At 44.8% G+C, this 22,847-nt stretch overlaps 1 protein-coding gene across 1 annotated transcript; it reads right to left on the bottom strand.

Moving 5' to 3' along the window:
• Positions 1–2,040: 2,040 nt before the first annotated feature.
• On the bottom strand, positions 2,041–22,104 carry LOC120030599 (arylsulfatase J-like). Its single transcript, XM_038976024.1, has 2 exons — positions 21,216–22,104; positions 2,041–4,094 (listed from the first exon to the last, which is right to left on the bottom strand). Exons 1-2 carry the CDS (start codon positions 21,515–21,517, stop codon positions 2,723–2,725), a joined length of 1,674 nt encoding a protein of 557 aa, XP_038831952.1. The 5' UTR covers positions 21,518–22,104; the 3' UTR covers positions 2,041–2,722.
• Between the last annotated feature and the right edge of the window lie 743 nt (positions 22,105–22,847).

Here is a 22,847-nt window from a genome sequence, read left to right as displayed (position 1 = left end):
CGGTGAGCCCCTCTCTCTGGATGGGGATCCATCCAGTAGTGTGGAAGGATCGTGCTTCTGGAGCTGGTTGGGTTAGTTAGAATGAGAGCTATGACCTTTCTGAGCTAGCCTTTGAATACCGGCATTTTACTTTGTCATTTGGATGTACAGTACAGTAGCATTCATGTTTCAAAAACAACGAGACATTTTAAATGAATTAGGAGAGAAAATAAAAAGCTCCAGATATGAGTCTCTTTACTCAGTAATAGGGCCATGAGTAACAGCACAAAGCACTTTGGCTAACGTTAATACAAACATGTTAAATCCATGTAAAGAGCAACATAACACTTTTATAGAAATACATTTTGTAGGGGATCTATCATTAGAGCCATTTAACACTCATTTAGCATCATTAAATGACTGTTTTATTAGTATTTTATGGGCCAATCAAAGTTATAGCAGCTATTTTGTGCTTTAAACATTGGCGTGCGTTCCTCATCACAAAGTGTGCTTTCGTGCATATGTACATACACTGCATTGTCAAAAGTATTAGGACACCTGCTCGTCGAACATCTCATTCCAAAATCATGGGCAATAATATGGAGTTCGTCCCCCATTTGCTGCTATAACAGCCTTCACTATTCTGGGAAGGCTTTCCTCTAGATGTTGGAACATTGCTGCGGGGACTTGCTTCCATTCAGCCAAAAGAACATTAGTGAGGTCAGGCACTGATGTTGGGCGATTAAGCCTGGCTCGCAGTCTGCATTCCAATTCATCCCAAAGGTGTTCAATGGGGTTGAGGTCGGGGCTCTGTGCAGGCCAGTCAAGTTCTTCCACACCAATCTTGACAAACCGTTTCTGTATGGACTTCGCTTTGTGCACGGGGGCAGTGTCATGCTGAAACAGGAAAGGGCCTTCCCCAAACTGTTGCCACAAAGTTGGAAGCACAGAATCGTCTAGAATGTCATTGTATGCTGTAGTGTTAAGACTTCCCTTCACTGGAACTAAGGGGCCTAGTCCGAACCATGAAAAAAAAGCATCAGTCCATTATTCCTCCTCTACCAAACTTCACAGTTGGCACTATGCATTCAGGCAGATAGCATTCTCCTGGCATCCGCCAAACCCAGATCTATCTGACGGACAGATGTACACCAGATGGGGAAGCTTGATTAATCACTTCAGAAAACGCGTTTCCACTGCTCCAGAGTCCAATGGCGGTGAGCTTTACACCACTCCAGCATTGCACATGGTGATCTTAGGCTTGTGTGTGGTTGCTCGGCCATGGAAACCCATTTCATGAAGCTCCCGACGAACAGTTATGTCGATGTTGCTTCCAGAGGCAGTTTGGAACTCGGTAGTGAGTGTTGCAACTGAGGACAGATGATTTCCGCGCTATGTGCTTCAGCGGCCCCGTTCTGTGAGCTTGTGTGGCCTACCACGTCGCGACTTATGCTCCTAGACGTTTCCACTTCACAATAACAGCACTTACAGTTGACCAGGGCAGCTCTGTCCACATACTTTTATATATAGAGTATGTTTATTGACAGCGCCAAGCAACAGAAAATCAAATTAAATACTGTTTGACTTAATGGTTGCAAGTTACATTTCTTTGCCCAAAACCATGTGGGTTGTTTCCATTTATGGCATTTCCGTTTTACTGTTCAACACCGACTGATGAATCTGGCGCTTCAAGGCAAGCAACAAAGGAGTTGAATCTGGCACGCTGGACCAAGTTAAACTTTATAGTATTTTCCACTAAAATAAAAAAGGTACTAAGTAGCCAGGTGCCAGCGGCTGCAGTGACAATGTGCAGCAGACATAGAAAACTTTCCTGTCACAAAAAAACCCACTTACTGCTGCAAAATTGGGACTGACAAATTTGTCATTGAGAGCGAGAGATAAAGAGAGCTATAGAGAGATCAAGCGTCAAAAAGAGAGCAAGAGAGAGATGGAGAACGAGAGCAAGAGATAGAGAGCAAGGGAGAGACGTGAAAGTACAGAGAGAGAAAGATGAGAAAAGACTCCGTGGCGGAATGAGACAAATGAAAAAACAAAAAGGGGGAGATTTGCATCAGGGTCTTTAATTTTGTTAGCAAGTTTGTTTTACATTCAAGTTGAACTGGAGCCAGAGCAGACAGAACTAAGGGGGAGAACATACATTATTCTAAGGTTCAGACCGACTGTGCTAATAAAACAAAGTAAATCTCTGTTGACTAGCAGATATAAATCCTACATTTTGTTTTCATTTTCTTGAAACACTGCCATCAACAGCTAATAGAATAAACTATTTTTGTTTTGTTTATTTGGTTATTTTTATTTCACCAAAAAAATATGACGCTGTCTGTAAAGATTAATTCTATATTTATTTTCTCTCTGATGAAATGTCATGAATCTATTAACAATTTGAAGGTCACAGGAATTCAAGCATGCAATAAAAACCAGAAAAACAAACATTCTTTTAAAGGCCTTAACCCATAGTCATGAGGTCATAGGTGTTGGGTCTGACAGTAGTGATTTAAAGTGGGTATTTTCCTTAAAGCCTACTCTCTGAGGCAAATCTATGTCTATTTGTCCATTGATTTCCCATACTATCCAAGCACCAGTCCATTCAAGTCTTCAAATCATTGAGCAGGACAATCCTTTAAGACAGATTGTGTGTCAATCCCTGAGATCTGACCATCTAAACGTCTTTCACACAAAAAGTCACAACAATAAAAAAAGTCTAAGTCCTCCGCCTTTCTTTTCAGAGCTTCCTCTTCTTCTTCGCTTTCTTCTTCCGTCTCTTCTTGGCCAGGTAGTTAGTGAGGAGGTTAGTCTCCCTATCGTCTTCATCCTCTTCCTCCTTGTACCAGGGTCCCCAAACCCCTCCGTTAAAGTTAGGGTTGGAGCGGGAGTCTTTAGCTGGGTAGCGCACCGGGATGGCCGTCCTATTGTACTGTGCTAGCCTCAATAGCATCTTCTTCACTATGTGTGGGTACTGTAGCGACAGGTCCACTCGTTCATAGGGGTCTGCCGTGATGTTGAACAGCCAGATGGACTTTCCCCGGTCCCAGCGGATGCGTTCGTTATGCCAGCGGTTGGTCAGAAGTAGACTGGAGAACGTCTGCGGAGGGACCCAGTCGCTGTAGCCAGGCACCCCAGTAAGGAGCTTCCAGTGACCGACCCGGAGGGCGGCACGGATGGCCGTGTTCCAGAGGCCGTAGCCGGCCTTCCAGGATCCATTCTTGGCCTTAGTGTAGATAGGGTCAATGTTGTGTAGGATGTCCTGCCGGGGGGACGGACGGCCCTCGCTGATGGCCTCCCACACGTCGTACCCGTCCAGGTTGAGGTCCTCGTCCAGAGTCCCCTCCCCCAAGGACACCAGAGTGGGGAACCAGTCTGTGATGTGAATCAACGCCCGACATTGGGTCCCCTTGTTCACAAGCAGGGGACTATGGACAAAGCCTACGGCCCGGATGCCCCCCTCCCAGTAAGTTGCCTTGCTCCCCCTCAGTGGCCAGTTGCTGCCCCCGGCCATGGGCTGGCCCCCGTTGTCTGACGAATACACTATCACTGTATTGTCGTAGAAACCGTAGCGCTTTAGCGCCAGCGTGAGGTTGTGGATGGCCTCGTCCAGGCAGGACACCATGGCGGCGTACTTGCGACGATGTAAGTTAGGGATGGACTTGTAGCGCTCCAGGTAGAGAGCGGGCACCTGTAGCGGGGAGTGGACTGCCTGAAAGGCCAAGTAGAGGAATAAGGGTTTCTGAGGGTTGTGGTGAGCCAGGATGTCCACAGCTTTTTGGGTGAACATCAGGGTTGAGTATTGGCCCCTATCTTGTTCCCAGGCCGCCTCCTCCCCTTCATAGAGATCATAGCCACACATGCCAGGACCGTCACATTTATAATGGCTATAGTAATCACCACTACCTAGCAGGGACCCAAAGAAGGTGTCGAAGCCACGTTGGGTGGGCATGCAGCCGCGTTTGTAGAAGCCCAGGTGCCACTTGCCCACCATGTGGGTGGAGTAGCCCGCCTGCCTGAGTTTTTGTGGCAGTGTGACATTCTCCAGGGGCAGACAGTTGGCCTGGGTGGGCCGGATGACCGAGTGCTGGAGGCCCGTGTGGATCTGATACCTGCATGGGACACAGAATAAATAGTGTTAGTCAATCAACCAATCAAATCTTATCTAAGACTCTCTTTTTTCACAAAGAGAAAGCCAAGGCGACAGTGGCTAGGAAACACTTCTAGTTTATCTAAACATTGAGAAGAACCAGCGTGTAGAGGGAGAGACCATCCTCATCTGGCTGGCCAGAGTATCCAAAAACAAGTCCCACATCATAAAGCATTTGCTTACATTTACAGCTGAATTTAATATAGTTGCAGTATTATGTTATGACAGGTTCATACATACGCCGCCATGACTCTGATGTGGTGTTTGGACATTTCCTACCTCCACTTTTTAACATTCACCAGTTGGCTCGACTTTCTAAACGTTGAATATGCTTCCTTGGAAATCTATGCTTGAATTGTAAAGGAGTTTCATGGCATATGATGTGCACACAAATTGCTCCGCATAGGGAAAATAGAATATTTCTACAATTTCAACACGCTACTGTATAAATTTCCAATAAACCAAACACTCTCCCAAGGTTCTGGTAATCCATTTAAAATTCATCCAGTTTAAGTTTTTAAAACAACAATGAATCCTTTCACAGGCCATTTAAATGCAATGAGACGGCACAGAAACAGCTTTGCGTAACAGATTACACACATTATGCAATCTAATTGTAATTACAATGGACTTAGTCCAAAGCAAACAGGTTTAAAATGACAGTTGACTGCTTGGGCTAACACGGGCTGGCAACCAGAGAACATAGTGAGGCTTGACAGGAGATGTCCAAGAGCAATATGCCAGAGGATGTAGTGTAATAGTGGTGGGTATTTGGGGGCGAAGAGTGTCAATACGGAAAACCCATCATTCAAGAGTCAAGGCAAGCCAGGAAACGGAGCTCTGACCTGAAACTAATGATGTTCCTAACTTTCTAGATTGCGACGGCCATTTTGGCAACGATCAAGATGGAAAAGAAAGCGATGACTTGTGTCGACTTTGTCTCGGTGTCTTCACAAGGCTGGTGTTATGAGAGTGACGGAGTCTTTGTGGAGAACAGACCTGAGTTCCCGAAAAAGGACCACATGCCTATTGTCATGAGCAAGGAAATAGTCAACAATCAAAGCCCAGAGGTAATTGTTTTCCTAGTGGCAACAATCAAACCCCAGACAAACCACAGTTACTGTGTGTGCAGTATATGTGTTTGCACAACTACTGCCTATGTACACACGTCTTATTCTGAAAACTGGAAGCATCTCTTTGTGCTATGCTTACTGAGTACCTAAAACCAGTCTGTGATTGTATTTGGCAGTGGGAATAAGGGTCTGTTTATTATATCAGACCATGTAAATAGTGCAAATGTTGGTTTTAAAAATTGAGCACTTAGTCTCGGTAATGTAATCAAGGAAGGCACTATTCTGTTAGTAATGTGAAGTAAAAAGCTGTACTACCTTGACATAGTGACTGATTTCTGGCTAGGTTACCCATGCTAGACCCGGGAGCAACAAAGGTAGCCTTTTAAAAAGCAGGTCCTCCGATGTCTAGAGGTGACGGCCCGTCTTGGCTCAGAAAGTGAAGCAACCTGGGACGTTGGAGCCCGTCTCGGTAGTAATTACGTCCGACTCTCCTGTGCCGCTTTTAGACAGAGAAAGCCAGACTACCTCAATCCCTCTCCCTCCTCTACATCCCTCTTTCTCTCCTGCTGCCAGTGGCAAAACAGGCAACCACTCACTAAGGAGCGGTAGAGAAAATAAGAAGTTGGGTGTGCACTTTGAAAAAGGAGGCTTTAGCTGGAGGGAAGCCAGGAGGTGGACAATCGAACCCAAGGCTTTCGTAGCAGGGTCTATACGCTTCACAGGAGGTAGAGCAAGCACTGCGGTGCTCTGTTCAAAGTCACTCCTGGGGATCCAAATCTACAATTTTCATGGGGAATATACCTCCTCTCACACAAAAAACAACCCATGCTTACACAGAGTATGTACATGTACGCACCCGATCCCCTCCACACAGCACAGCTTGGCTGGTCATCGTCCTACGCTCAAAGTAATTTATTGGTGCTCCTGGTTCAGTTTGGGCTAGGTTTACGTCAACATTGAAGTGATGTGTGGGATCTGCAGGTTAAAGCGGCAGGAGTTGATTTAAAACTTTTCCGCGGCCCCAAACACTCGCTTATTCACACCTGGACACAGCCCTACGCATGTCTTTGCATGCATTTTTAGCATACTGCATCTTGGAAGTGCACATACTGTGGAGTACACACTACAGTAACACCTTGCCCTTGACTTAACTTTAATAGTAAAAAAACATGACTGGCCTAAGTGTTTTTGGGAAACTGGCTATTAATCCCCTTGAGAAACTGAAAGTTAGAAATGCTGTTGAGTTGATGAAACACAGGAACGTTCTAAGAGGTTTTAGACTTAATTGGTTATTCCCTGAGGTACATGTCATTCACTTAATATTTTCACACAATATTAAAAACGGTCAGACAAAAGCTGACCAGAGTTTGCAAAATGGCATAATGATTGGTGTGTATGTGGGTGTGTGTGTGTGTACAAGCTGTGTTTGTATGTGTAAAGCCGCTATGTCCGAATGTTTTAAGCTTATTTGTGCATGTGTGTGTGCGTATGTCTGTGTGCTTGTTTGTATGCTAAAATGACAGAACATGGTTTTGCTAATGGACCTCGGGAGAGGGTAATGACGTAGTCCCTCTGACAGTCCAGAACTCCCTACAGTACAGTATTCTATGCCTCAGGAGTCAGTCAGGTGGGAGGACCGTCTTACTGAACAACTGAACACATGGAACAAGCTCTTCCTCCTCCTTCTACAATTCACCGTGTGGCAGACGTGTCTCACTGAACGCTGCACAGTCGCTATGGTAGTAAAATAGCATCGTTCACAACACACCGGTGAATCACTGCTGTTTCCACGTCATTTCAATTCAATTACGTTGAACCTACGTTGAACCTACGTTGAATTAACATCTGTACCCAGTGGGCTGGTGGCAGTGTTGTTGTTTGGTCCCATCTCCAGCAGACTGTAGTGTAGTTACATGCAACACGCAGGGATAGGGTCATTAGAGTATATACACCCAACATCTGGCATCCAAAACCTAAGATCATCTAAATGTCTTTCGAAAGCAGAATGACTGTAGCATACGGGTTAACCTTTTACTGCAGTGGGCTAAATCAGAGTCACACAGAGTTGTTCTGGGTAGTCTTAAAACACATTTACTTTGAAACAAAAGTATACCCCTCACACACGTGGTTATGGGCTTACAAAACAGGAAGACGCCTGTACCATGTCAGATATAGAGCGTCCCAATATTACACTTTATATACATCACAAAAACGTTTTACGGTTTTAAGTATAAAAAAGTATAAAAACATTTAATGAACACTCCACCCATGAGGCCACTGGGTCATTTTGACTGCAAGAATGGCCTACGTAGGTCTGAGTGGCTCCTAGATTTTTTTTTTTTTTTTTTTAATTCAAGTATTTTATTTTACCTTTATTTAACTAGACTAGTCAGTTAAGAACAAATTCTTAACTAACAGTGGGTTAACTGCCTTGTTCAGGGGCAGAACGACAGATTTTTACCTTGTCAGCTCTGGGATTCGAACTTGCAACCTTTCGGTTACTAGTCCAACGCTCGAACCACTAGGCTACCTGCCACCCCGCTAGGCTACCTGCCGCAAACATGGCAAACTAGTGAAGTGGGGCAGTTTAAAATGTTATATAAACTTTAAGATGTAAGATTCAATATGTTAGTGAATCAGAATTCATCTTTGAGGATAGAATGAATGGGAAATTATCATCTAACACTAACCATTCAGTGGGGCACTACGACGGGATCTGGGATGAGAACCAGATTGTGTTGCTTTCATGTGGGCCTGGGATGATCACTTCTCACCAGTTAGTGGTCTGAGTAGGGGCCTCTCAAATCGCCACTCCACAACAGAAACACACTGGGGTATAGAGGAAGCATTGTTGCGCTGAGCTATCATTAACTGGATCCAATATGGATCAAATAAACTTAATATAGTGATGGAAAAAATAAGTCAGGGGAAAAGCAACATCTGTCTTAGGGTAGAGACTAGAGAGACAATCAAGCAAGCTCTTTGGTGGTCCATGGTGGAACTTGGCGCTGAGCGCGTAGGCTTTGACTGGAGCTGAATCTGAACCGGTTTACCCCAATTGCCATAATATATTCGTTGACATATGCTGAAGTGAACTCAGACTTCACAACTACAGATATAATGTGCAGAGAAAACTTTCGTTTCCATCTATATGCCATCGCTCTGTTTAGCGCTTTTCACAAGCAATTACACGTCCATGTTTACTCTCTTCGTTTGCCCATAAATGTCTATAAAGTACTGTTTCTGGAAGGTTTTCTGCTCCATTATCTTCATTCTCAGCCAGACGTGGACCCGCTTGTATACATTCCACCAGCGTATAAGATTAGATTTTCCATTCCTTCAAACTTCATTTGTTTTTATTTGTCCAGCTTCGTATTAAAGCCAAGGGTTGAAATCTGGGATTGAGAGGAAGGGACATTGTGTCCCTGAGGGCATCTTCCTTCAGATTTTAAAGCCACACAAAATCACAATGCAACACAGTTAGAAAGGACAGATGTACGTCAGAGCTATGTGTGTGTGTGTGTGTGTAATAGAGTCTCTTATGTGTTCATCCGAAAGGTAGAGTGCGCGTGTGAAAGAGCAAGTGTGTGTGTGTGTATGTGAGCGCATGTGTGTTTCTGCGAGTGCGCATGTGTGTGCCTGCGTGAATTCATCTACGTATGAGAGAGTGTGCGAGTTCACCATATAATCCTAACCCTCCAGAGAGTCTTATGGGATGCTGGCGCTCACATACCAAAAGGTTACAGGCGTGTAATGAGAATGTCATGCTACGCAGTCTCTCATCCCGAAACAGATCAGTCATCTAAAACAAAAGCTCTTGACGTGGACTGGAATTCAAAAGTATCCTGGTCTATATCTATCTATGGTATTTCAAGGGAATGGGTCATTGGCCTTGAATTTGTATGGGTCTTGAGTGGTTGAAGGACATTTCTGCTTTCTAGTCTTTATGGGCCCTTAAAAAAAGATGACTGGAGTAGTGAGCGTATTCAATGTGCCTCCCACCCTGTCGCATATAGCCCGTTTACAGACCCTCATTAACATCTTATGGCATGAGCTCATGGTTCTTCCCTACTTTACTTCCATATCAGTTAACGCTAGATGGTTTCTACTTCCGGCGCCGACAGAGATGGCCGCCTCGCTTCGCGTTCCTAGGAAACTATGCAGTATTTAGTTTTTTTACATGTTATTTCTTACATTGGTACCCCAGGTAATCTTAGGTTTTATTACAGACAGTCGGGAGGAACTACTGAATATAAGAGCAACGTCAACTCACCATCATTACGACCAGGAATATGACTTTCCCGAAGCGGATCCTGTGTTTTGCCTTCCACCCAGGACAATGGATCTGATCCCAGCCGGCGAACCTAAACAAAGTCGCCGTAAAAGGGGCAAACTACGCGGTCTTCTGGTCAGGTTCCGGAGACAGGCACATCGCGCACCACTCCCTAGCATACTACTCGCCAATGTCCAGTCTCTTGACAACAAGGTTGATGAAATCCGAGCAAGCGTTGCCTTCGAGAGACATCAGAGACTAACGTTCTTTGCTTCACGGAAACATGGCTCACTCGAGAGACGCTATCGGAGTCGGTGCAGCCAGCTGGTTTCTTCACGCATCGCGCCGACAGAAACAAGCATCTTTCTGGTAAGAAGAGGGGCGGGGGGGTATGCCTTATGATTAACGAGACGTGGTGTGATCATAACAACATACAGGAACTCAAGTCCTTCTGTTCACCTGACTTAGAATTCCTCACAATCAAATGTCAACCGCATTATCTACCAAGGGAATTCTCTTCGATCATAATCACAGTCGTGTATATTCCCCCCAAGCAGACACATCGACGGCCCTGAAATAACTTAATTTGACTCTATGTAAACTGGAAACCACATATCCTGAGGCTGCATTCATTTTAACAAGGCTAATCTGAAAACAAGACTCCCTAAATTCTATCAGCATATCGATTGCGCAACCAGGGCTGGTAAAACCCTGGATCATTGTTATTCTAACTTCCGCGACGCATACAAGGCCCTCCCCCGCTCTCCTTTCGGAAAAGCTGACCACGACTCCATTTTGTTGCTTCCAGCCTACAGACAGAAACTAAAACAAGAAGCTCCCGCGCTCAGGTTCTGTTCAACGCTGGTCCGACCAATCTGATTCCACGCTTCAAGACTGCTTCGATCACGTGGATTGGGATATGTTCCGCATTGCGTCCAGCAACAACATTGACGAATAGGCTGATTCGGTGAGCGAGTTCATTAGAAAGTGCATTGTCGATGTCGTACCCACAACAACTATTAAAACATTCCCAAACCAGAAACCGTGGATTGATGGCAGCATTCGCGCGAAACTGAAAGCGTGAACCACTGCTTTTAACCAGGGCAAGGTGACCGGAAACATGACCGAATACAAACAGTGTAGCTATTCCCTCCAAGGAACACAAGAGGTATGTGGCAGGGTCTACAGGCAATCACGGATTACAAAAAGAAAACCAGCCCCGTCGCGGACCAGGATGTCTTGCTCCCAGACAGGCTAAATATCTTTTTTGCTCGCTTTGAGGACAATACAGTGCCACGGCCCGCTACCAAAACCTGCGGGCTCTCCTTCACTGCAGCCGAGTAAAACATTTAAACGTGTTAACCCTCGCAAGGCTGCAGGCCCAGAAGGCATTCCCAGCCACGTCCTCAGAGCATGCGCAGACCAGCTGGCTGGTGTGTTTAAGGACATATTCAATCAATCCTTATCCCAGTCTGCTGTTCCCACATGCTTCAAGAGGGCCACCATTGTTCCTGTTCCCAAGAAAGCTAAGGTAACTGAGCTAAACGACTACCGCCCCGTAGCACTCACTTCCGTCATCATGAAGTGCTTTGAGAGACTAGTCAAGGACCATATCACCTCCACCCTACCTGACACCCTAGACCCACTCCAATTTGCTTACCGACCCAATAGGTCCACAGACGACACAATCGCAACCACACTGCCCTAACCCATCTGGACAAGAGGAATACCTATGTGAGCATTTAACACCATAGTACCCTCCAAACTCGTCATCAAGCTCGAGACCCTGGGTCTCGACCCCGCCCTGTGCAACTGGGTCCTGGACTTCCTGACGGGCCGCCCCCAGGTGGTGAGGGTAGGTAACAACATCTCCACCCCGCTGATCCTCAACACCGGGGCCCCACAAAGGTGCGTTCTGAGCCCTCTCCTGTACTCCCTGTTCACCCACGACTGTGGCCACGCACGCCTCCAACTCAATCATCAAGTTTGCGGACGACACTACAGTGGTAGGCTTGATTACCAACAACGACGAGACGGCCTACAGGGAGGAGGTGAGGGCCCTTGGAGTGTGGTGTCAGGAAAATAACCTCACACTCAACGTCAACAAAACAAAGGAGATGATTGTGGACTTCAGGAAACAGCAGAGGGAGCACCCCCCTATCCACATTGACTGGACAGTAGTGGAGAAGGTGGAAAGTTTTAAGTTCCTCGGTGTACACATCACAGACAAACTGAATTGGTCCACCCACACAGACAGCGTGGTGAAGAAGGCGCAGCAGCGCCTCTTCAACCTGAGGAGGCTGAAGAAATTCGGCTTGTCACCAAAAGCACTCAAACTTCTACAGATGCACAATCGAGAGCATCCTGTCGGGCTGTATCACCGCCTGGTACGGCAACTGCTCCGCCCACAACCGTAAGGCTCTCCAGAGGGTAGTGAGGTCTGCATTACTGGGGGCAAACTACCTGCCCTCCAGGACACCTACACCACCCGATGTCACAGGAAGGCCATAAAGATCATCAAGGACAACAACCACCCGAGCCACTGCCTGTTCACCCCGCTATCATCCAGAAGGCGAGGTCAGTACCGGTGCATCAAAGCAGGGACCGAGGGACTGAAAAACAGCTTCTATCTCAAGGCCATCAGACTGTTAAACAGCCATCACTAACATTGAATGGCTGCTGCCAACATACTGACTCAACTCCAGCTCACTTTAATAATGGAATTGATGGAAATTGATCAAAAATGTATCACTAGCCACTTTAACAATGCCACTTGATATAGAGTACAATATATACATTATATTATCTACTGCATCTTGCCATCTTTATGTAATACATGTATCACTAGCCACTTTAAACTATGCAGTTTTATGTTTACATACCCTACATTACTCATCTCATATGTATATACTGTACTCGATACCATCTACTGCATCTTGCCTAAGCCATTCTGTACCATCACTCATACATATATCTTTATGTACATATTCTTTATCCCTTTACACTTGTGTGTATAAGGTAGTAGTTGTGGAATTGTTAGGTTAGATTACTCGTTGGTTATTACTGCAGTCGGAACTAGAAGCACAAGCATTTCGCTACACTCGCATTAACATCTGCTAACCATGTGTATGTGACAAATAACATTTGATTTGAACCAAATGACAGTACAGCCACAATCTCAAAACACCCATTGTAATCACACTAGCTATCGCTCTGGTTTATTTTTACACAACCGCTGGACCGCTAGGCCAACAAATCACAACGAGTGCAGCTTGCAAATCACAGAATCCCACAATGCACAACGGGGATACCACTACTAGGCTACACAACCCCTGGGTTCTAGGCCTATACCAGGTTTCAAACCATCACTATCCCTGGGCCTGGGCCCGGGCCCGGCTCCATGTGCCAACCCCACGGAACTGTTCCACGTCCTCCCCACACATGGTTCGAATAAGCAGCCTCTCCTCGGTTCTCTAAATCTAATGAAATTCAGCCTTGGAGCGGTGTGGTTCCCTCGCTTATTCCCTTCCTCCCTTTCCCTCCGACTTGATCTGACTGGACCGCCCCTTCAATCTCACTTCTGCTGCTCCCTCCTTGGCTCTCGTCCTCTTTGACCTATCGCACTTTCCCTTCCAGGACTCAAAAACACGATAGATTCCTTCACTTCCGTCCAGACCCTCCCTTAGACATTCTTCCTTCCCTTATTCACACGCTGGCCTTGCTTCACATATCCACTTCGTCAACCGACCCAGTATGTATTCGCTCTGCAACCCAGTGTGTTGGGATGGAGTGAGTGTATAGGGTGAAGGAGCGAGAGATGTACAGAAAGAGTGACAGCTCGGTGAAGCGACAGGAGATGGGTGAGTGAGAGGAGAAGCTGGGCGACTGTGGACAGTCTCTGCATGGGGTCTGGAGAAGTGGAAGGTGAGCCTTGACTGGGGTGAGAGGCAAAAGGGAAAAGAGTAGCCCTGTGCAAATAAACCACGGCTCTTCCCGCGGTTTGATAGAGTTGCAACTTACAGCGCCTCGACACCAAGACAGCACAGTGTTTAGTTTTATAAAGCTGCCCTTATCCACATTGGTGACGTCCTCCACGCAACCCAGAAGCCACTGTGGGGCACATTCCTGATCATTTGTTTGTTGATGGATGGCGGTTCATCAGCGATGTGGGCCTTTGATAGCTAAATAGAATTTTGCTTTACGCCGATTCCACCGGAGTCATCCCCCGTGGGAAGTAGGGCGTGAAAAAGAGAGGAACAGAGAGGGACTGATCGGTGTGTGAGAGAGAGAGAAAAGAAAGAGATTCAGGAGATGGAGGGGGGAAAAAAAGGTATTCTGGCTCTTTTCTCAATAGTTTTTATTCAGACTGGTCACATAAATCTTTGTAAAAAAAAGGAGTGCGTCTGAGAATGTAATAGTGAATATAGACTACAGCAAGGAGACATAATTCAAGTCCTTTTTAACACTACCTGACAAACAGCTGTGAGGTTGTCAAGTTTCCAAAGTTCTGGCAAAAATAAATCAGCTGTCTTTCATGAATGCCTAATTCCACATCCGTGTACTAAAAACCATTGACAGAGGCCACACATCAGCTCTGTCCGGACACGTTTTGTCGTCATGTCTCTCAAGCTGGGAAATACGCACATCTTTGATACTACCAGGTGTGTTTACAAAACTTTCATAAAAAAATGTCCTTTGTCCCAACCGCCTTGTCTAGCAGAGAAGTTATTTCAGAGAACCTGGTCTTGAGCACCAGCCATTGTCTCACCATGTCACACGCCCATTCCACAGACATAGTCCACATTCTTAAACTTTGAAAAAAGGAACGACATAGCCGTTGCCAGGTCAACGCAACCTATGCCCTTTCCTTGGTATAACTCCTCACTTTTCCAGGACTGAATAACTGAGAAGTACAGTGAGAGTTCATGGGGTTTGAAGAGCCTAATAAGTCAAGGGCTGTTGTTGAACTTGGGAGGCAAATGCTCAACTGAAGCCTCAAAATGTTTTTTTTTGCCGCTGCCCCGAGGAAAACCAGAGTTCGAGGTCCTTCGATTCAGAGCTGCCGTAGCAATTTGTTATGCAGCTCCTGTCATTGGGGGGGGGGGGGGGGGGGGCTTTACCTTTGTACGAACAGCAGCAGCACAAGTGGGTTTCACTTGTCTGTCTCCATCTCTTCTCCATTACTGACCCCATAACTTTCTCCTATCTCAGTCTAGATTACAATAGGGTTTTTGCTGCGTAGAAAAGTATTGGGCGGATCGCTTAAGGATATTTTCAGGCCGCCTATGACCAAAGAGTAAAAAAAAAAAAAAATTATATATAATTTTCAGGATGGAACATTTTCTGAGTGTAAACTTACATAAAGTATGTAGAAAAGCTAATGGACCTATATATATATATATATATATATATCTTTGAGAACTAACAATCAACTAAATAAACAGCCTGGTCTCAGACTAGACGTAAATATCTGGAACACTCAAATTAGTATGATATGTTACGCTTGCTATGGTTACATAAGACAGATGGTTACTTAAGGCAAAAACAAAAGTATGGTGGTTGATCAGGGTGGGCATATAATGCGAATGTGGAGAGGTGGGACAAAAGTCGCGAGTTTGAATCTCAACACGGACAACTTTAGCATTTTAGCTAACTACTTAATACATTTTTTGCTACTTTGCAACTACTTAGCATGTTAGCTAACCCTAACTCCTAAACTTAAACCTAACCTTAACCCATAGCCTAGCTAATGTTAGCCAGCTAGCTAACGTTTGCCACCTAGCTAGAATTCACAACATATCATACATTTAGCAAATTCGTAACATATAATACAAATTGTAATTCGTAACATACCATACGAAACATAACATATCATACTAAATGGAGTGTCTCGAGTTTACATACAGAATATACAAAATGCTCTGAGACCAGGTTGAAATAAAAGCTAGACAGTCGGGGAGAATCAAAAATATAAATCATGTGTTCAGGAGTATTTCTGTCATGGTATGGGGCCCCCATTGATTTTATTATAACGTTTGAGTCACTCAGATAGCGTAAGACATGGCAAAATGTGTAGAACTGCAGGAAATTCGCTTTAAAATTGCAGTTTTTTCTCTCAGCCTCATGGCCAACAGGAGGGCCTTTACAATTGTAATGGAGTTTAATGAGGTGAAGACAGAAATAGATTTTTTTAAAGAAAGCTGCGATTTCAGTGGCTGGGTCAGTCTTGCATGCTGCCACCACCTGATCTCTGCAAATGAAAGACCTGAGGGCAGAAGACAGTGGGCACTTGTGTGTGAAGGATCAAGTCTGGGCCTCTCTCTGGTATCCACGTGTTGCATTACAGCAAAGGGAGAGAGGTTGAGTGGAACGGACAACATTTGACCTGGCCATCTCTAATCCTGCACAACAAGCTGAGTCGATTGAGTTGATTCTGGAAAACCCTCGCGACTCAAAAGACCATTGTCACCATCGATAGCTTCTCTTTTTAGGACCAGTGACCGGAATGATAGTGTGTGGGCATGGTAGTAGGGGGAGAGGGCACATCGGGGTTGAGCAAGGGGGTTTAGAGAGATTTTGTGACGATTGTGCAGGCCTACTCCTGGAGTAAAAAGCACATTGAAATGGAGAGTGCTTCGCAGTCCAGAAAGAGGCTTCGTCAGCCTTCATGCAAGACTTTGTTAGAAATGGCTGATATTACCTCTACTTGAACTTCAGTACCATACATGTCAAAGTGCCCCGGGATATATGGATATTTTGACCTGTCAGTCCCCGTCAGTCCCCTGGGTAGAACTTAATATTTATGAGGCAAGACAACCTGTCCATCTAGAGACAGTTGAGGGGAGAAAAAACACATTTCAAACTACAGCCCTCTGGTGTATAGCTGTGGTTTACAATTGGTGCGCAACTATAACAACTGTAATTTAAATTGAGTGTGTGGCAGGGGTCAGATTCCGTTGGTTGCCATGTCAACCAGCCCAAAACCCATAATAAGCCCCAAAACGATTACACCTCCAAAAATGACCCTAAGCGGCGAGCAAAAGTTTAGAGATCACAACAGCCACCCTTTCAGCACGATATTCAAGTTACTATATTGTAGGCCACAAAAGGGGAAAAGCATTGACATCTTGACATTTTAACAGTCCTATAGAACGGATCATGGGCCAGACATCTGCTGAAATCCAACCGCAAGGCATGGAAGGGAAATCCAGCCCGGTCCCTCCAATATACAGCACATTGTCCTCACAATTCTATCCATTAGTAAAACACACATACAAAGGGCCCCTAATATCCTCTTTGGAGGACACCCTTCTGTTTCGAAACGTAGATAATAAAAAATTAAAACACCACCACTCTCTTGCAATCATCCTTTCAGGAGCAGCCTGGTAACATAACTGAATATACACCGACATTTCCATATGTACAACAGGGGTGGGTGGAGTGGGCAACATGGTAGACACTTTTTTCTCATAATTTGCCAGAAGAGGTGCCCAGCAACCTTCCCGTTTCAGTAGGCAGACACTATAGGAGCAACTGAAATATCGCATTTACGTAAGTATTCAGACCCTTTCCTCAGTACTTTGTTGAAGCACCTTTGGCAGCGATTAGACTCGAGTCGTCTTGGGTATGACGCTACAAGCTTGGCATGCCTGTATTTGGGGAGTTTGATTGGGTTCATGTCCAGGCTCTGGCTGGGCCACTCAAGGACATTGGGACATGTCCCAAAGTCACTCTTGCTTTGTCTTGGCTGTGTGCTTAGGGTTGTTGTCCTGTTGGAAGGTGAACCTTCACCCCAGTCTGAGGTTCTGAGTGCTCTGGAGCAGGTTTTCATGAAGGATCTCTCTGTACTTTGCTCCGTTCATCTTTCACTCGATCCTGACTGATCTCCCTGCCGCTGAAAAACATCCCCACAGCATGATGCTGCCACCACCACGCTTCACCGTAGGGATGGTGCCAGGTTTCCTCCAGACGTGACAATTGGCATTCAGGCCAAAGAGTCTAATCTTGGTTTCATCAGACCAGAGAATCTTGTTTCTCATGGTCTGAGAGTCTTTAGGTGACTTTTGGTAAACTCCAAGCTGGCTGTTATGTGCCTTTTACTGAGAAGTGGCTTTTGTCTGGCCACTCTACCATAAAGGCCTGATTGGTGGAGTGCTGCAGAGATGGTTGTCCCATCTCCACACAGGAACTCTGTCAGAGTGACCATCGGGTTCTTGGTCACCTGCCTGGCCAGGTGGCCAGCTCTCGGAAGAGTCTTGGTGGTTCCAAACTTCTTCCATTTAAGAATGATGGAGGCCGCTGTGTTCTTGGGGACCTTCAATGCTGCAGACATTTGTTGGTACCCTTCCCCAGATCTGTGCCTCGATACAATCCTGTCTCGGAGCGCTACAGACAATTACTTTGACCTCATTACTTGGTTTTTACTCTGACATGCACTGTCAACTGTGGGACCTTATATAGACAGGTGTGTGCCTTTCCAAATCATGTCCAATCAATTGAATTTACCACAGGTGGGCTCCAATCAAGTTGTTGAAACATCAAGGATAATCAATGGAAACAGGATGCACCTGAGCTCAATTTCAAATCTCATATCAAAGGGTCTGAATATTTATGTAAATAAGGTATTTCTTTTGGTTATTTTTAATAGATTTGCAAAAAATGTCTAAAAAACCTGTTTTTGCTTTGTCTTTATGGGAGTATTGTGTGTAGAGTGATGAGAAAAACATTTTAGAATAAGTAACGTGACACAATGTGGAAAAATTTCAAGGGGTCTCAGTACTGTCCGAATGCACTGTATGCGTAGCTTTTCCTTCTGTGGACCGCCAGGTGGTTGCTATAGTGGCTCCACTTGCAAACAGTTAAGTTGTTACTGTGCTGATGTGCATCTTAGTTCTCCAGCACTCAATTATGTGTTTTTGAAATTTTATCTTGAAGCAATCAAATGTATTTTAATAAAGCCCTTCTTACATCAGCAGTTGTCACAAGGTGCTTCTAAAGATACCGGGTCTATAAACAAGAAAAGAGCAAGCGATGCAGATTTAGAAGAACAGTGGCAAGGTAAAAATCCTTAAATGGCAGGGAACTAGGAAGAAACCTAGAGAAGAACCGGGTGAGAAAGAGAGAGTTGAAACAGCAGATTCAAAGCAGTCATTGTTGCACTTTACATTGTGTGCTTTTGCATGCATTTCACTGTCTTGAGAACATACAGTAACTTTGAAGTCTGTCTGCATAACCTTTCAAGTCACATTGCGCTTGCATGCAGAAGTGGGATACTTCACAGGGCTCTTCTATTACGCTCCAGTGAAAAAGTCATAACACTCCAATGGACCTTACTCTCTAGTAATTTAGCCAACAATTAAGTCTCCCATGCACAATTCATTTTGACTATTGGTCACCTCACATGTATAGGGCAGGCTAGTTAGTGGAAATAAGTAAATCAGTCTGAAGACGACGACAACCATCCCGCCTGGGATGCAGGTGGAATGGTCACCTCTTGACTTTATAACACATAACACACTCAGTGCATTGGCCCAGCCTGGTCTCATAGATTAGACATAACATAGTAAACATACATACGGGACACTGAAATGAGATAGTTAGATACTTTGCAACTTTCCACCTGGCTACCCCTACCCGGGCCAACAGCTCTCTACCCCCCACAGCAACTTGCCCAAGCCTCCCCCATTTCTCCGTCACCCAAATCCAGATAGCTGATGTTCTAAAAGAGCTGCAAAATCTGGACCCATACAAATCAGCTGGGCTAGACAATCTGCTGCAATTGTTGCAACCCCTATTACTATTATTGTTGCAACCCCACCTATTACTAGCCTGTTCAACCTCTCTTTCGTATCGTCTGAGATTCTCAAAGATTGGAATGCTGCGGCAGTCACTCTAGAACCAAACTGTTACAGACCTACATCTATCCTACCCTGCCTTTCTAAGGTCTTCGAAAGTCAAACAGATCACTGACCATTTCGAATCATACCGTACCTTCTCCGCTATGCAATCTGGTTTCCGAGCTGGTCATGGGTGCACCTCAGCCACGCTCAAGGTCCTAAACGATATCATAACCTCCATCGATAAAAGACAATACGGTGCAGATGTATTAATCGACCTGGCCAAGGCTTTCGACTCTGTCAATCACTGCATTCTTATCGGCAGACTCAACAGCCTTGGTTTCTCAAATGACTGCCTCGCCTGGTTCACCAACTACTTCTCAGATAGAGTTCAGTGTGTCACATCGGAGGGCCTGTTGTCCGGACCTCTGGCAGTCTATGGGGGTGCCACAGAATTCAATTCTCGGGCCGACTCTTTTCTCCGTATACATCAATGTCGTCGCTCTTGCTGCTGGTGATTCTCTGATCCACCTCTACGCAGACGACACCATTCTGTATAATTCTGGCCCTTCTTTGGACACTGTGTTAACCAACCTCCAGACGAGCTTCAATGCCATACAACTCCCCTTCGTGGCCTCCAACTGCTCTTAAAATGAAAGTAAAACTAAACGCATGCTCCTCAACCGATCGCTGCCCGCACCTGCCCGCCCATCTAGCATCACTACTCTGGACGGTTCTGACTTAGAATATGTGGACAACTACAAATACCTAGGTGTCTGGTTAGACTGTAAACTCTCCTTCCAGACTCACATTAAGCATCACCAATCCAAAATCAAATCTATAACCGGCTTCCTATTTCGCATCAAAGCAGGTATATTCCTTCCTATTTCGCACTCCAGCAGGTATATTTCACTGTTCACACCCAAAGCCAATTCCTCCTTTGGCTGCCTTTCCTTCCAGTTCTCTGCTGCCAATGACTGGAACGAATTGCAAAACTCACTGAAGCTGGATACTCATATCTCCCTCACTAACTTCAAGCATCAGCTGTCAGAGCAGCTTACAGATCATTGCACCTGTACATAGCCCATCTGTAAATAGCCCACCCAACTACCTCATCCCCATAGTTTTTTTTCTCTCCTTTTCACCCCAGTATCTCTACTTTCACATTCATCTTCTGCACATCTATCACTCCAGTGTTTAATTGCTAAATTGTAATTATTTCACCCCCATGGCCTATTTATTGCCTTACCTCCCTAATCTTACCTCATTTGCACACACTGTATATAGACTTTTCTATTGTGTTATTGACTGTACGTTTGTTTATTCCATGTGTAACTCTGTGCTGTTGTTTGTGTCGCACTGCTATGCTTTATCTTGGCCAGGTCGCAGCTGTAAATGAGAACTTGTTCTCAACTGGCCTACCTGGTTAAATAAAGGTGAAATAAACAAAAACTTTAAACTTTCCCTAATCCTAACTGAACGTCTAGCAACCCAAAGGTTGTGAGTTTGAATCTCACCACAGACAACTTTATCATTTTAGCAACTACTTATTACTTTTTAGCTACTTTGCAAATACATTGCATGTTAGCTAAACCTTCACCTAACCTTAACACTTTAACCTAACCTCTAGCCTTGCTAACGTTAGCCAGCTAGCTAAAATTATTGTATGTTTTGCAAATTCCTAACATATTGGACATTTTGGATTTTTTTTGAAATTCATAAAATATCATACAAACTGGGTCATGGACATCCCACAAATTAATACATTCCATACGAAATGTAACATACTGTATCATACTAAATGAAGCTTCTCGGATTTACGTACAGAATCATACGAAATGCTCTAAGACCAGGTTGACTGTCCACAACTGAATACCCACTAGACAGGAGGTTAAACTTACCTGCCAGTCATCAATTGACTCCTGGAAGGGCTACAGAGAGGCTGCACATAGTAATTCTCCAGTTTCACTCCCTGCGCTGCCAGCCTGTCCAGAGTTGGGGTTTTGATCTCGGACCCATGGTAGCCCACATCCCGGAAGCCTTGGTCATCAACCAGGATGAAAATGATGTGAGGTTGAGTGGTCTTGTCAAGATTATTCACTCGGTTCTGCGAATTGCCATTCCAATTTTCCCACGACATCTGATAGCCACATGTTAGTGAAGTAAACGCGAATAAACTCGCCAGTACACTGAAGATAAACATCTTCACCCCCGACGTTTACACTGCATCAAAACCAAACCACTCGAATCATTGTATTAGTCTCGTTAAAATCTTTTTTAACGATAGTTGTTTGCTACATTGCAAAAGTTATTGGCAGTGGTTGTCATAGTGGACAACGCGCGAATGCGGTGGAGCGTTGCACATGTTCCGGTGTAGCAACCCTTGGAAATTGTGTTAGCATTGTCCTCAATAGCCTATTATCATACTCTAGCCCAATGACAACGTTTGTGTTCAGTAGCCGACGATAATAGCAGTCCAGTCCTTGCAAATGCTACAATATGTGTGTTTGAAGTCACCACCATTAAAACGTTCATCCAAATTTCTGCAATGCAAAACATCTTCCCGTCGGAATGTTTTATTCCTCGTTTGAAACGTGGTTCCTCTCACCAAAATCGTTGAGTTAACTTCACTGTATTGCTGTGCAAACAGTTAAAACGGTGTTACATCAATCCCGATCCTCACTTATGGTTCTTCTGGGAGGTGAGAGACTTGACAGGTCCTTCTCTCTCAGCAACGGCGAGTCTGTTTCAGAAACACCCGCTGCCAGCTATAGCGGCTGCTGTTCGGTGTGTGCGCTCTCCTCGCACTCCACCATCTACACTGCATAACTGAAATCTGAGCGATAATTCATACAGCACTGCCTCTGCGTTCTATCTTTCAACATCCCTGTCTGTCTGCCTCTCCAAAGTCCACACATTTAAATGGATGGAGGAGTACAAAGAGCATTTGGATCAAGCTATTGATTGGGTTGTGACAGTGTGGATTATACAACGGATGGGTCTAATCCTGAATGCTGATTGGTTAAAACCGCATTCCACAAATTACCGCTGGCTAAATCTATGACGTTTAAATGCCTATTTACACTGTTCCATCTGATCGCGCAATCCACTGTCTCATCAGTCCAGCCAGGCAATTTATAAACTTGATCTCCACTATAAAAAGCATTAAAAAAATCTTGAATCATTAGCTCATTGTTATGGATGTATCCAAATAGAAAACAGTTTATGCAAATGCAGCTACTTTGCTGTTATTCTGGCTGCACTTTTTGACATGGCTGTAAATTAGCCATAGTTGGCTAGCTAGCATACAAGGGATAAGAACATTGCCAGCCAGTATGGCAATGTAACATTTAGAATGAACGACTGTGTCACTTCTCTAGCAACCCGAGATTTGTGTCGGGACTATATCTTGTGGAAGGATGAAATAGTATGAATAAATTAATCAAAATAACGTTTTTAATGAAAATATGTCAATCATTATTTGAATATGTTGGTAACCCGTTGTATAAAAGTGATAATGCCCTCGAAGCCGG

The sequence above is a fragment of the Salvelinus namaycush genome, chromosome 36 (genome assembly GCF_016432855.1).
Source record: "Salvelinus namaycush isolate Seneca chromosome 36, SaNama_1.0, whole genome shotgun sequence".
Lineage (NCBI taxonomy): Eukaryota > Metazoa > Chordata > Actinopteri > Salmoniformes > Salmonidae > Salvelinus > Salvelinus namaycush.
Note: the sequence above shows the minus strand (reverse complement) of the source record. Positions and strands in the feature narration are given on the sequence as shown.